At 40.3% G+C, this 12553-nt stretch overlaps 1 protein-coding gene across 2 annotated transcripts in view; it reads left to right on the forward strand.

Annotated features, from left to right (window-relative positions):
* Window positions 1-12553, forward strand: part of LOC114647364 (CD82 antigen-like) — a 215039-nt gene that overhangs the window by 195446 nt on the left and 7040 nt on the right. For both annotated transcript variants that reach the window (XM_051923510.1, XM_051923511.1), the window contains exons 6-7: window positions 4308-4403; window positions 9331-9489. In XM_051923510.1, the coding sequence (XP_051779470.1) occupies window positions 4308-4403; window positions 9331-9489 (255 nt within the window). The remainder of the gene's footprint in view (window positions 1-4307; window positions 4404-9330; window positions 9490-12553) is intronic.

Raw genomic sequence — 12553 nt, forward strand, 5'->3', positions numbered from 1 at the left:
TAGCTGAGCGCATGGCATGTGGAACAATAGGTAAGCACTGTCTAAAATCTCCTCCTAATAAAAGTACCTGTCCTCCAAAGGGAATATTATTATTCATCAGCGTTTGTAGAAGTTTATCAATGGTGTTGAGTAAGTGACTGGATGCCATTGTACATGCATCTATAATTAACAGTTTTGCAAGACGGATGTCACGTGCATTGTTACTGTTCATTTTCATAGTGGATATCGATGTTTCTGTGATTGGGACCGGTATTTTGAATAAGGAGTGACATGTGCGACCATTTATTAACAAAGTAGCTGTTTTGGAGCCTTGCCTGCTTGTTTTCCGGCATTTCAGACGCGCGTTGTAGACGTCTGCATTCATTTATTTTGTCCCGTCGCTCCCGTTTTTGTATCTCTGTGACTTGAGCTCTTTCCTTTTGAACCCGTGCCTGCTTCGCTTCAGCACTTTGAGACACGCGCTGCATGCGTCTACATTCATTGTGTGTGTCGCGGGTTCGTGTTTGTGGTCCCGTTACTCGAGCCGTATCGTTTTGTACCCGTGATCGTGTATTCATGACTTGTTTGTTCTTTATCGTTAGTAATATGGATAAGTAATAAGGAGGATCGTACTCACTGTTAATATGGAGCCTTTTCTGCAGTTGAACGGTTAATAGTGCTTCAGTGTAAGGAGATCCACCTATGCTGCATAGTGTGAAGGTGTTGAGATGACGTATGTTTAATACGGACGGTTCCTTCAGAAATGGGGCTTTGGGTGTCACTTCTTATTGATGTTAGTGTGTTTGTGGGTCTGAATCGTTGTTTTTGTGAACGTTTCGTGTGCAATGTCCGTAGTCTGTCCCGTTTCGTGTCTAATGGGCTTTGTGTGGCGGTTACGGCTTCTTTTTTTTGGTGTGCTAGGAGCTTGTTGAATTCTCCTCTTTGTGTGCGTCCCGTTTCGTGTGCAATGGGATTCGTGCGGCGCTGTGTGCTTTGCCGGCGTCTGGTGGGGGGGGGGGATGTTGCTTGGAGGGGGTGGTGGGATTGGTGGGGCGCGAGCGGCTTCTTTTTTTTTTGTGTGCTAGTTTCGTGTGCAATGGGTTTCGTGTGGCGCCGGCGTTTGACTCCTTTTTTCTGTGCTGACTCCTTTTTTCTGTGGTCGCGGCGCCTCATTTCTTTGACTCCTTTTTTCTGTGCTGACTCCTTTTTTCTTAAGTAATAAGGAGGATCGCACTCACTGTTAATATGGAGCCTTTTCTGTGGTTGTATGGTTAATAGTGCATCATTGTAATATGATTCACCTATACTGTACAGTTTGAACGTGTTCAGATGACGTATGTTTAATACGGACATTTCGTTTCTTCGTATTATTACCCATCAGGTGTCGCGCCTGTATATGTATTGTAGTCCGGTCTCTTGTTGTTTATGTATGACGTCGTTTGTTGGCGTGCGTTTTTTTAGAAGTGCGTGGAATGTGCTGTATAGTCTGTACGTTGATTTCAGATGCGAGTTGTAGGCGAATGCTTCTATCGTAGTATCTGCCGTTTTCCGAAACACAAATCGCTTTCTGTAATATGTTGGGTTTGATGTGTGACCCTTTGAGGACTCCGTAGTCTGTTCCGTTTAACTGTGATGTGGGGGTGTGAGTCCTCTTTTTCAGTACCATCTCGTGCTTGATTTGTGAAGTTTTGTGGACTCCTTAGACTGTCCCGTTTCACTGTTAGGCGGGGATAATCTGATTCAAATATGTTGTGTTGTCCGTATGTGTGGGGTTTTTGTATGATCTCGAGTGTTCGCTTTTGGTTGCTCTTCCGTTTTTGAGCCTCAATCTGTGCTAGGGGTGCGTTGCCTCATTATTTATTTCTGTTAGTGGAGGTGGGCTTTGTGTGTCGTGGATCTGAATCTTCCTTTTTGTGTACGTCCCGTTTCGTCTGCTATGTCTGTACTCTGTCCCGTTTCGTGTGCAATGGGCTTTGTGTGGCGCTCGCGTCTGACTCTTTTTTTTTTGTGTGCTAGGGGCGCGTCGCCTCATTTTTTATTTCTGTTAGTGGAGGGGGGCTTTGTGTGTCGTGGGTCTGAATCCTCTTTTTTGTGTGCGTACCGTTTCGTGTGCTATGTGGCGCTTGCGTCTGACTCCTTTGTTTTTGGTGTGCTAGAGGTGCGTTGCCTCATTTCTTACTTCTGTTAGTGGAGGGGTGCTTTGTGTGTTGTGGGTCTGAATCCTCTTTTTTGTGTGTGTCCCATTTCGTGTGCTATGGGCTTCATGTGGCGCTTTGTGCCATGGGTTTGTGTGGCGCCCGCGTCCGACTCCTTTTTTGTGTGTGCTATGGGCGCGGCGCATCATTTCTCATTTTCCGGTGCTTGGAGGGGGGCTTTGTGTGGCGCCTGCGCACTACGTCTTTTGTGTCCACGGCCCATGTCCCTGCGTCCATTCGGTTTACCATTCTCGTTTAGTAATATGGATTGGTGTTTTTGTCTCTCGTTGTTTTCCAACTTCAGCATCCACACAGTCATCCTAACATTTTGTGAATGTCTCCAGTGGTTTAATTCTTGTTTTTCAGCCTCATAACGGATTCTTTGTCTGTCCTTGGTACAGCTCTTGTCCTCATATTGAACAGTGGCAACTATAGGCTCCAAAGGGTAGAAGCCAGCTGAGGTATCTTAGGAGAAAATGAAACACACAAATACCTCAATTGTCCTAAATAGTCATATGAAAAAGTTTGGGAACCCCTCTTAATTCTTTGGATATTTGTTGATATTGGGTTGAATTTATCTGACCCTCGACTTTAATAAGGGCCCCAGTCCCTGAACTCGCCACACAGCCCCCACTAAATTTGACAGTAGGTAGCAGGTGTTTTTCTTGGAATGTGGTGTTCTTCTTCCGCCATGCAAAGAGCTTTTTGGTATGACTAAATAACTCCATTTGTGTCTCATCAGTCCAAAGCACTTAAGATTTTAAGATTAGCAAAAGCGCCCACGCTTTTATTTTACAAGTGAAGTATGAGAGACTTATTTTTTACATTTTGGTACACTTTGTAACTCTATATAAGCATGGTTTTTAAAGAGTATTTTTTTATATATATATTATTTATATATTTGTGTGTTTGGTGTATTTAATCTTAAGGGTTTTTTCCTGGGTGTTGTTAATTTTAGGGTGGCAGGGTGGAAATTCAGTAGGGCTTAGGTGTTGGCCTGATTTTATCTGTCCGGCTTCCTTGCTACGCAAATCTGGTAACACACTCTGCACAAGATATAAGTTGTAAAGCCTTATTGGCTGATGAATCCAAATTTCAGGTTCATCACGCAGGGTGTTTGTACGCCGTTGAGTTGGTGAAAGGATGGTTCCTCAGTGTGTGACACCAGCTGTCAAACATGGAGGAGATGGTCTAGGAGTCTTTTGCTGAGGGCAGAGCTGGTGACTTGCACAGAGTGACTGGTACTGTGAATCAAAAGGGTTATCAGTTTGCCTGTTGTATCAGCAAAAGGTGGCTACCATGATAAATCAAAAATTTGAATAAAATTTGTGCATGTAATGATTTCTTGACTTATTCTTTTTATTTGCCATTGTTTGTTCTATGCAGTGATTTCACGAGACATTAAGACATTAAACTGTGTGCATTTCCATCGAAACTGAAAAACGGAGGTGTTCTGAAACTTTTGACCAGTAGTGGATGTTAATGTGCTCTAAAGAAGGAAAGCACAACAAAGGTTTACCCAGTTCTGTTCACTTAAAACATTACGTTGCGTATGTTATACTTGTTGTAGTCAGCATAAGACAGCTGAGTAATGAAACCATTTGACTGCATGGTACACATACATGATATTGCACTGATGAAAGTGTATTACCTAGCCATTTATGCTATAACCTTTTCTCAAATGAAGATTGCTGTTATGTTGTTTTTGTTTTTCTTTTATACTACTGATATTATTCCATGAGAGAGTTGCATGTAAGAATCTCATGTATACATGACAACAAATTTAATAGTCACTACATTTTAACTGCTTTGTTTATACTGGAGTGTCTGCAGGGAAACAGACTCACGAGCATCAGTGTATATGTAGCCCAAGAGGTAATAATCCCTGATTTCACCTTACTAGTATGTTGTGTTATACGGAGTAAGTTTCTGTTTTTATTATATAAAATTTTGTTCACTAGTGAAAGTTATGTTGATTTCAGGAATTCTGCCAAAGACTTTGTCTGATAATTCATGATATGCGTATTAAAACATGATACACAACAACAGAATCAAGATGATCTTTTTATATTTAATTTTGACATTTCCTTGTCGTTACAGTTGATTAATTTTGACATTTCCTTGTCGTTACAGTTGAGTGGAGAATTAACGTTGATCATCAACAGAGTAATTACGAATTATAATGGGAAAAACAGCACTGATGCTGCCTGGGACTACATACAAAAACAAGTAAGTGATCACTGCACCAACGAGTACACAATTTAAAGATGTTAACAACTGGTGTTAGCTAATAATTTGATTCCGCATGTAGTTTGTTATGAATCTGAGGATTGGTATTGTTTCAAAAACATCATAATGTGTGTATTGTTTGATTTACAGTATATATGTTCAACATACAAGGCTTTTAATAACCTCTTGGGCACGGCCATCAACAGTGTGTCTGTCTGTGGAGAGAGTGTCGACATCGTTGAGAGGTTTACTGACCTCGGCAGTGACATTCATGTCTCTGGTGACTCTTCCTATGACGTCAGTAGACGGATTGGGAGAGCATGGGGGGTCATGAGGTCGCTGGAAAGGGGTGTGTGGCACTCGTGATATCTATGCAAAAGGACGAAGGTCCAAGACATTAGAGTCCTGGTGCTCCCTGTTTGTGAGACATGGATGCTATCCAGTGACCTGACATGAAGACTGGACTCTTGTATCTCTTCGGAGAATCCTTAGGTACCGCTGGTTTGACTTTGTGTTGCTCATGGAGTACCGAATGAGGCACATGACCTGCATTGTGAGGGAGCGTCAGTTACGGCACTGTGGCTATGTGGCACAATTCCCCGAGGGTGATTCCGCTAGTAGGATCGTCATTGTTGGGGACTCGAGTGGCTGGGCCAGGCCAGTACCACCTGGCTGCGGCAGATAGAAGGTCATTTCCAGAGGGTGGGACTGAACCACGTGTCTGCCTGGGGGGGGGCCCCAGACGGGATCCCAAGCTGTTTCTTCATGTGGTAGGTGCAGCAACACGCTGTCCCGATGTATGCTCCCCAGCTTGTCTTGACTTGTACAAATTTACAATTTGAAAAACCCTGTCAATATGGTGGGATCTACTTCTTTATAAATTATTTTTTTGCACATCACAAAATGTAGAATTCATACTCTACTCCCCCAGAAGTGCTGCCGCTCATGTAAGATGGTACGACTTTCTTTGTGTAATATTTTAGTGTCCCGTCTTTTACCTCAGGTGCTTCCTGGGCATAAAAAAATGACATATTTTGGCAATTTGTTATTTCCAGGATTTCTCTCCTTCCTTTTGATTGTTTATGTGTGATTGCTTCATACTCTTTATTTTTTAAATTGATGTTCAGTGGCTAATACATTACATTTCAGATTTTAAAAATCACATTTTCTTCTTCCATAGACTTTGCTTATGTGGTCTAATTACAATGTCCACAAAGGTGCTTTTAGTCAATTTTATTCACTTCTGCCATCCCTCATGGAAAAGATGCCACTGTATTTAAACTCCCTTCACTTGGGACAGCTGTGACTCTCTAAACTGCAGGTAGCAAGCCAATCTTTTTCATGAAAGAATTTCGATCTCCCACCTAGGGTTAGTAATTCCCACTCCAAGCTGGAGATCGTTCCAGTGTATGAAAGAGCAAAGATGTCGCTGACAGGTTCCTTTAATTGCATTCTCTCCAAGCCTTTGGCTGCACCACAATATTCCGCCCATGAAAACTGATAATAAGTGAGGAGACAAGAAAAACCCTTTGTTAAAGATGCTAAGATTTGCATTGGGTGTGACGAGGATAGACAGGATTAGAAATGAGGACATTAGAGAGTCAGCTCAAGTTGGACGGTTGGGAGACAAAGTCAGAGAGGCGAGATTGCGTTGGTTTGGACATGTGCAGAGGAGAGATGCTGGGTATATTGGGAGAAGGATGCTAAGGATAGAGCTGCCAGGAAAGATGAAAAGAGGAAGGCCTAAGAGAAGGTTTATGGATGTGGTGAAAGAGGACATGCAGGTGATGGGTGTAACAGAACAAGATGCAGAGGACAGAAAGATATGGAAGAAGATGATCCGCTGTGGCAACCCCTAACGGGAGCAGCCGAAAAAAGAAGTAGTTGTCTTGATGCAAGTTTGGCACAGAGCACCGGCATCCTCCAAATAATACCACAGGGTGTCCGATCAAAAACTCTTTCCACAAAGAGTGTCATGTCTCTGATGACTCTTCCTATGAAATCAGTATATGGATTGGGAGAGAATGGCGGGGTCATGAGGTCTCTGTAAAGGGGTGTGTGGCTCTCCCAGTATCTCTGCTAAAGGACAAAGGTCCAAATCTTTAGAGTCCTGGTGCTTCCTGTTTGTGAGACATGGACACTATCCAGTGACCTGACATGAGGACTGGGCTCCTTCGGTACTGTGCTTCTTCAGAGAATCCTTGGGTACCGCTGGCGGTATGACCAAAATTCTATATCACGGTATTTTTCTAAATTATCCCGGTTTCACGGTATTCAACGGTATTTTTTTCTCCATGCATAAGTGGATGTTAACCACATTTTCCACTGCAATTACTGGCTAAGAATAACCTATTCCACTGTCAAGAGTATTGTACATTGTACAAAAAAAACCATTTTAATGTGCACACAAGTATTAATACAGTTTTGCATTGCCCCATAAAGTGATAGTTTTCAAGGGGGTGGCACTAATGGAGAAGTTATCACATTGCATGACAGATGCAGTCAAAATATAGAACCTTTTTATTGAACAAATTTTGCAAAAACAAACTATAATTTTGACAACATATTTTCAACCATACAAAGAGGCATTTAGACCTAGTAAAATATCCAGAAGTGCTTGTCAAAAATTGTATTGCAGCGAATATGTCTTAGAAAAGGAATAAATAGTAAATATTTTTTGTAAACCAACTACACTTTCTGTTAATGTTAACAATCTCTGTCCACTGACACGTTAAAGTGACTTTTTAAACAACTTTATCATCATTAAACTGCATAATATTTAAACTAATAAATAATAACAATAAAATAAATAATAGTATTATTACTGATAGTTGCACTATTACTTCAAGACTTCAAGCCCAGGTGCATTACACGGTATTCACCAAATTAAAATAAAATTAAAAAAGTGCAACTTGGTGATGACATCTTTACCAACTGAACCATCATTTAGGCAAACTGCATTAATATGGACCTTGCTTCAAGCTAAGCTATACTTGGAAGAAAAAAACAAACTATATGTCGAGAACAAAGTCAACATTTCCACTTTATTCTCGCCGTTTATGTCGAGATTAAAGTCGACATTTCCACTTTATTCTCGCCGTTTATGTTGAGATTAAAGTCGACATTTCCACTTTATTCTCATAGTTTACTTCATAATTAAAGTAGAATGTCGTAAACTAAACTTCTTCCTAAAATCAATGTTTAATCAATTACTTACTTTACCCCGTCATAAATTAATGCAGCACATCAAATGCTTTGTGTTACGTTCCCCGACCCAGTGGTTAATCACTACGCTTCTTAAACTAACTTCCTCCGCACTAAGAGAAGACAGGCGATCACCATACAGAATCCATTCGCTTCATGATATTCCTGCTTTCTGAAAATTTAGAATGCTAAGATAAATACTTGATATCATTTTCATGATGAAATGCATTAAAGCAGGTATTACACATGCATGGTAGTGAGGCGGTAGTGCTGCTCCCTCGCAGTAAGGGGTCCCCAGGTGTATGTTCAGTGTAGAGAACTTTATGGCAGGTGTGACGAGGCTCCAAAAAACTGGATGTATGAATAGCTATCGCATAGGTTTAACTTAAATATTGTGTAAATGTTGGGTTTGTGATCTGCTGGTCGAAGACACGAACACAGAATTCAGTGCATGTTCTTCTGAGCGGGCTATCTTTATTGCATGCATGCTGTCTCTATCTGACGTCTATAAAGTCAACATGTCGACTTTATCTCGTCATAACCGTCAAGATTAAAGTGGAAATATCGAGAATAAAGTCAACATGTCGTCACACTATTACACAGTACCCAGGTACATTACACTGTATTGAAAACAAATAAAACAAGTACAACTTGGCTTGCAGTATTATCCAGTAGTATAGAAACAGTATTTACACATCTGACCTTGTAAAACTAAAGTATCTCCAGGCGATGGACGCGACTCCTTTTTTTCGGCAAAAGTTCTTCTGTTCATCATGTTCAACTTTACTTTTAGTTCAGTTTCGGAATGCTTTCTGTCCATTTTCACCGCGCGGCATACCTATGCTACCACCCACTATTTGGTGGTGTAGCAGTGAAAAAGAGCCCTAGTGCAACAAATCTGTGTTTAGCGGTGTAGCAGTGAAAAAGGTCCCCACTTGAACAGTTTCCCGCTGCGCCACGTTCTGAATGTCGTTTAGGCAATTTAAACCGGTGTTGCAGTATAAGAAAAATCCATATCATAAAAAAAAATAAAAAATGGTTTTCAGTATGAACCGGTATACCGCCCAGCACTAGGTGTGAGATGCAAAAAAACACAAATCAGTGCAAAGGTCGCTTCAGAATAGCTTGGGTATTACCGTGTGGGTCATGTAGGCACAATACATAGGAAAAAAAAGGCAGTGTGCTCCGTGGTTACTTTCTCAGGTGGGCGGGCGTTACCATATCATAATCTCTTGGACCAATAGTGTGAGTTTTCTGCATTTGACTTATACGACCGACATTATAAAATACCAGAAATTATATGGTAAAATCAAGTCCTGACTTATCCACGGGAGAACTTAAATGCGAGTATATATGGTATATAAATATTTTTCATATATATTTTCTGTAAGTAGAGGACAGATCGAGTTGCTTGGGCTCACGTAGTAAACTAGAGCAATTGTGATTTAAAATTCAGATCCCTTGGAAAATCGTTGAGCTTAATTTAAGTGGAAAATATTTCAAGTATATATAACTTGACAATGTATGCTTCCTGCATCATTAAAACAGAAAATGTCAGTAGAAGTAATATTAATGCAGAGAGTTCCCCGGTTATGCTGTACTGTGTTACTTTTAAAGAAAACAGTAATTTGAGAAGGCTGTGAATCTTCTTAAGATTGTGATACCTACCCTGGTATTCATACTTATTTTTACAGTAGTAGCACTTTCTTTTTCTTTTCTGTAGGCTTCTTGCTGTGGCTGGTATGGACCTGGAAACTGGACTGAAAACTTGACCATTAAGAACAACACCTTCCTGTACCCGTGCTCTTGTGCAAACATCACAGGTGCACCATCTTCAGGTTTCTGCAATGCCAGTTCTTCTGTCTGGCCAGTCTACCAAACGGTAAGAGCAACTGGGCCCGTTTCATCTTTACCATTTTTTGCATTTTTTCTGTTATCACATTGGCCTGAAGTAACAGATCTGCCTTTCTGCTGTCAGATCTGGAAGGAAAAGAAGATCATTAACATGACAGAGCTATTTTGAATTTGTGTGTGCCATCAGTTTTACATCCTGTTTTTTTTTTTAAAAAAAAGCTTAGATTTTTGTGTTTTTTTTAGAAGTGAAAAGTGTAAATGTAGTTTAAAGTGCACTCTGAAATGGGGGTGGGGGGGCACAGGCAATCTCTGTTCCGTCGAAGCTTGAATTTTATTGTTGGTTTCGAGTGGAAAAAAAAAAATGACATTTTTGTGTCCAATTTTAGATTGTTAAACTGAAAGCAGCTGACAGGATTACTTTTAAAGGGAAGGTTTATTATATTTTTGATTTCATTCAAATGATTGCAGATGGCAAAACATTTAGGTCATGTTCTCTCCAGTATATTTTGTACATTAAGCATTCCCTTCTTCACATAAATACAGATTTTTCTTTCTGCTAATTTGACATAATCTGTACCCAAAGAGCATCAAGCTATAAACTTACAATTTAACTGTCCACAATAAAGATTCTTATTTAGAAAATAAACTCAGACCGACACAAAAGGTAAATATAGTATATATAATGAAAAAGAAACGATATTAAAATGAGACAGTGGTAGTTTGAAAGTAAATTAAGATGATTTGGCACTCTCAGAAGCACTTAATGCAGGACTCTTTTGGGCAGTGGTTCTCAATCTGTGGGGTGGGCCCCCCTTTGGGGGGGGGGGGCGCAAAAATGTGAAAAAAAGAAAACAAGAATTGAAAATATGAAAAATACATCTATTGAAACCAATACAAATTAACTTAAACTACATTCTGATACTAGAAACTAGTAAAACTGGTGAGGAAGGCAAGCTCTATTGTTGGCATGGAGCTGGACAGTTTAACATCTGTGGCAGAGCGAAGGGCGCTCAGCAGGCTCCTATCAATTATGGAGAATCCACTGCATCCACTTAATAGTATCATCTCCAGACAGAAGAGCAGCTTCAGCGACAGACTGCTGTCACTGTCCTGCTCCACTGACAGACTGAGGAGATCATTCCTCCCCCAAACTATGCGACTCTTTAATTCCATCCAGGGGGGTAAACGTTAACATTTAACATTATACATAGTTATTGTCTGTTTTTCACCTGCATTATTATCATTCTTTAATTTAATATTATTTATTGTATCAGTATGCTGCTGCTGAAGAATGTGAATTTCCCATTGGGATTAATAAAGTATCTATCTATCTATCTAGAAAAATAAATATAGAGTTAGATAAATGTCGATAAAAGTTAAGTAGGTATAATAAAATATGCATCTATGATATATCATTAATTGAAAAAGAACAAATTGGCATTAGTGGGCTCCTTTCAAAAAAATGTTACGGGGCGCAATTAAAACTGTTATGAAAACTCGGGTCGCAAATACTTAAAGGTTGAGAAACGCTGCTTTAGGTGTTGCTCTGTTGATCTGGGTTGGCTCCACACTACCCGGTGCTCCCAGGAGTTTCTCAAACCCATAACTGACACTCGTCATGAACCAAGATGAGCTGGGCAAATAAGGACACACACACTCAGCAAGGGGTTGGTGCAAATGTGCTTGGTGCTTTTAGGGCAGGGCAGATATCTCTAAACAGGACTCTAAACAAACCGAAATCCTATTATGTGATGTCATCTATTGTTGAATTCTGCTCTGTACTTGTAATATTTCTATTGCACTGTTTTTGGAAGTTTTTCCTTGTCTTCTTAGAGAGTGAAGGCTGGGGGGTTGTCAAAAGGCAGGGTCTGTTAAAGCCCATTGCGGCACTTCTTGTGTGATTTTGGACTATACAAAAATAAATTGTATATCAAATTTTGTCAAAAGGAGGGGTTGTCGGTGGTTATCATCTTTGCTAAAAGGAAAGTTAGCTTCATTGGTTTGATCAAGATTCTTGGGTAGTCCTGTTAGGAGTGCATTACAGCAATCTAGTTGACTAAAAACAAAAGCGTAAACTTAATTTTTCAGCGTCTTGTAAAATTATAAGAGGTCTAACTTTTGCTATATTCCTTAAGTGAGAAAAATTCATTCATAGTAATCTATTTAATTCTAGGGGGCTCTGCCCCCTGCTCACTTTGCTCGCGAACCACCGTGCGGGCTCTACATGCTAGCCACTTCACGGCTCTGCCGCTCACGTATGGGGAAGCAGATATACAATTTAAACAGTGTCACAAAAACAACACAAATTCATCAGGAAGGTTTGGGCCAGCCACCTGTATAATTAGTTTCCTGGCTGCAAAGTTTCAAATAAATGATAGCACTGATGTGCACAAAATGGAGTCCAAAACAGAACTGAGGGAATAGGGAAAAGATGGAGGCTTTTAAAGGTCAGGGTAGGAAGTGACGTTAAAGGGGCCGGGATCGGAAAGGTCTTCTGCCATAGGCTTGAACCCGGACGTGACATCAAGGGGGCCGGAGCCGGCAAGGTCTTCCTCTATAGGTCTGGACCCAGAAGTGACGTCAACAGTGCCAGGTGGAACTTCCCGTGAATGGTCTGCAGGAAAGCGAGAAAAAGAGTCAGTGCACTCTGCCACATCTCGGCCTGACTCTGAACTACCCTCACTCAAGCCCTTTAGCTGCCTCCCATGCGCACGTGTGTGACAACAAATTGTTATTTTCATGGGAATTGTTACATATGCATTATAGAACTATTTTACTTTATAGCGAGTAATTAACCAGAGTAAAAATTAGTAAAACGTAATAAATTGAAAGAAAGTTGCTTCATGTTGCGTTAGAGTTATTCGTTGCGTTATACGTTTTCGTTCCGTTTGACCTTGAAATTAACACGCAAGTACTTTTTAAACTTATACTTTTACTGTAAAACTTCAGTAAAAATAATATTTGGAATTAACTATTCATCAATACCGCTTTAATTTTGATTCTGTGTTTTGACTTACATCATGACAACGCAACGTATAACTGCCCGTGAGTGAATATCATTTCTTTCTCTCTAATAAATAAACCAACTTTTT

The sequence above is a fragment of the Erpetoichthys calabaricus genome, chromosome 2, assembly GCF_900747795.2.
Source record: "Erpetoichthys calabaricus chromosome 2, fErpCal1.3, whole genome shotgun sequence".
Classification (NCBI taxonomy): Eukaryota; Metazoa; Chordata; class Cladistia; order Polypteriformes; family Polypteridae; genus Erpetoichthys; species Erpetoichthys calabaricus.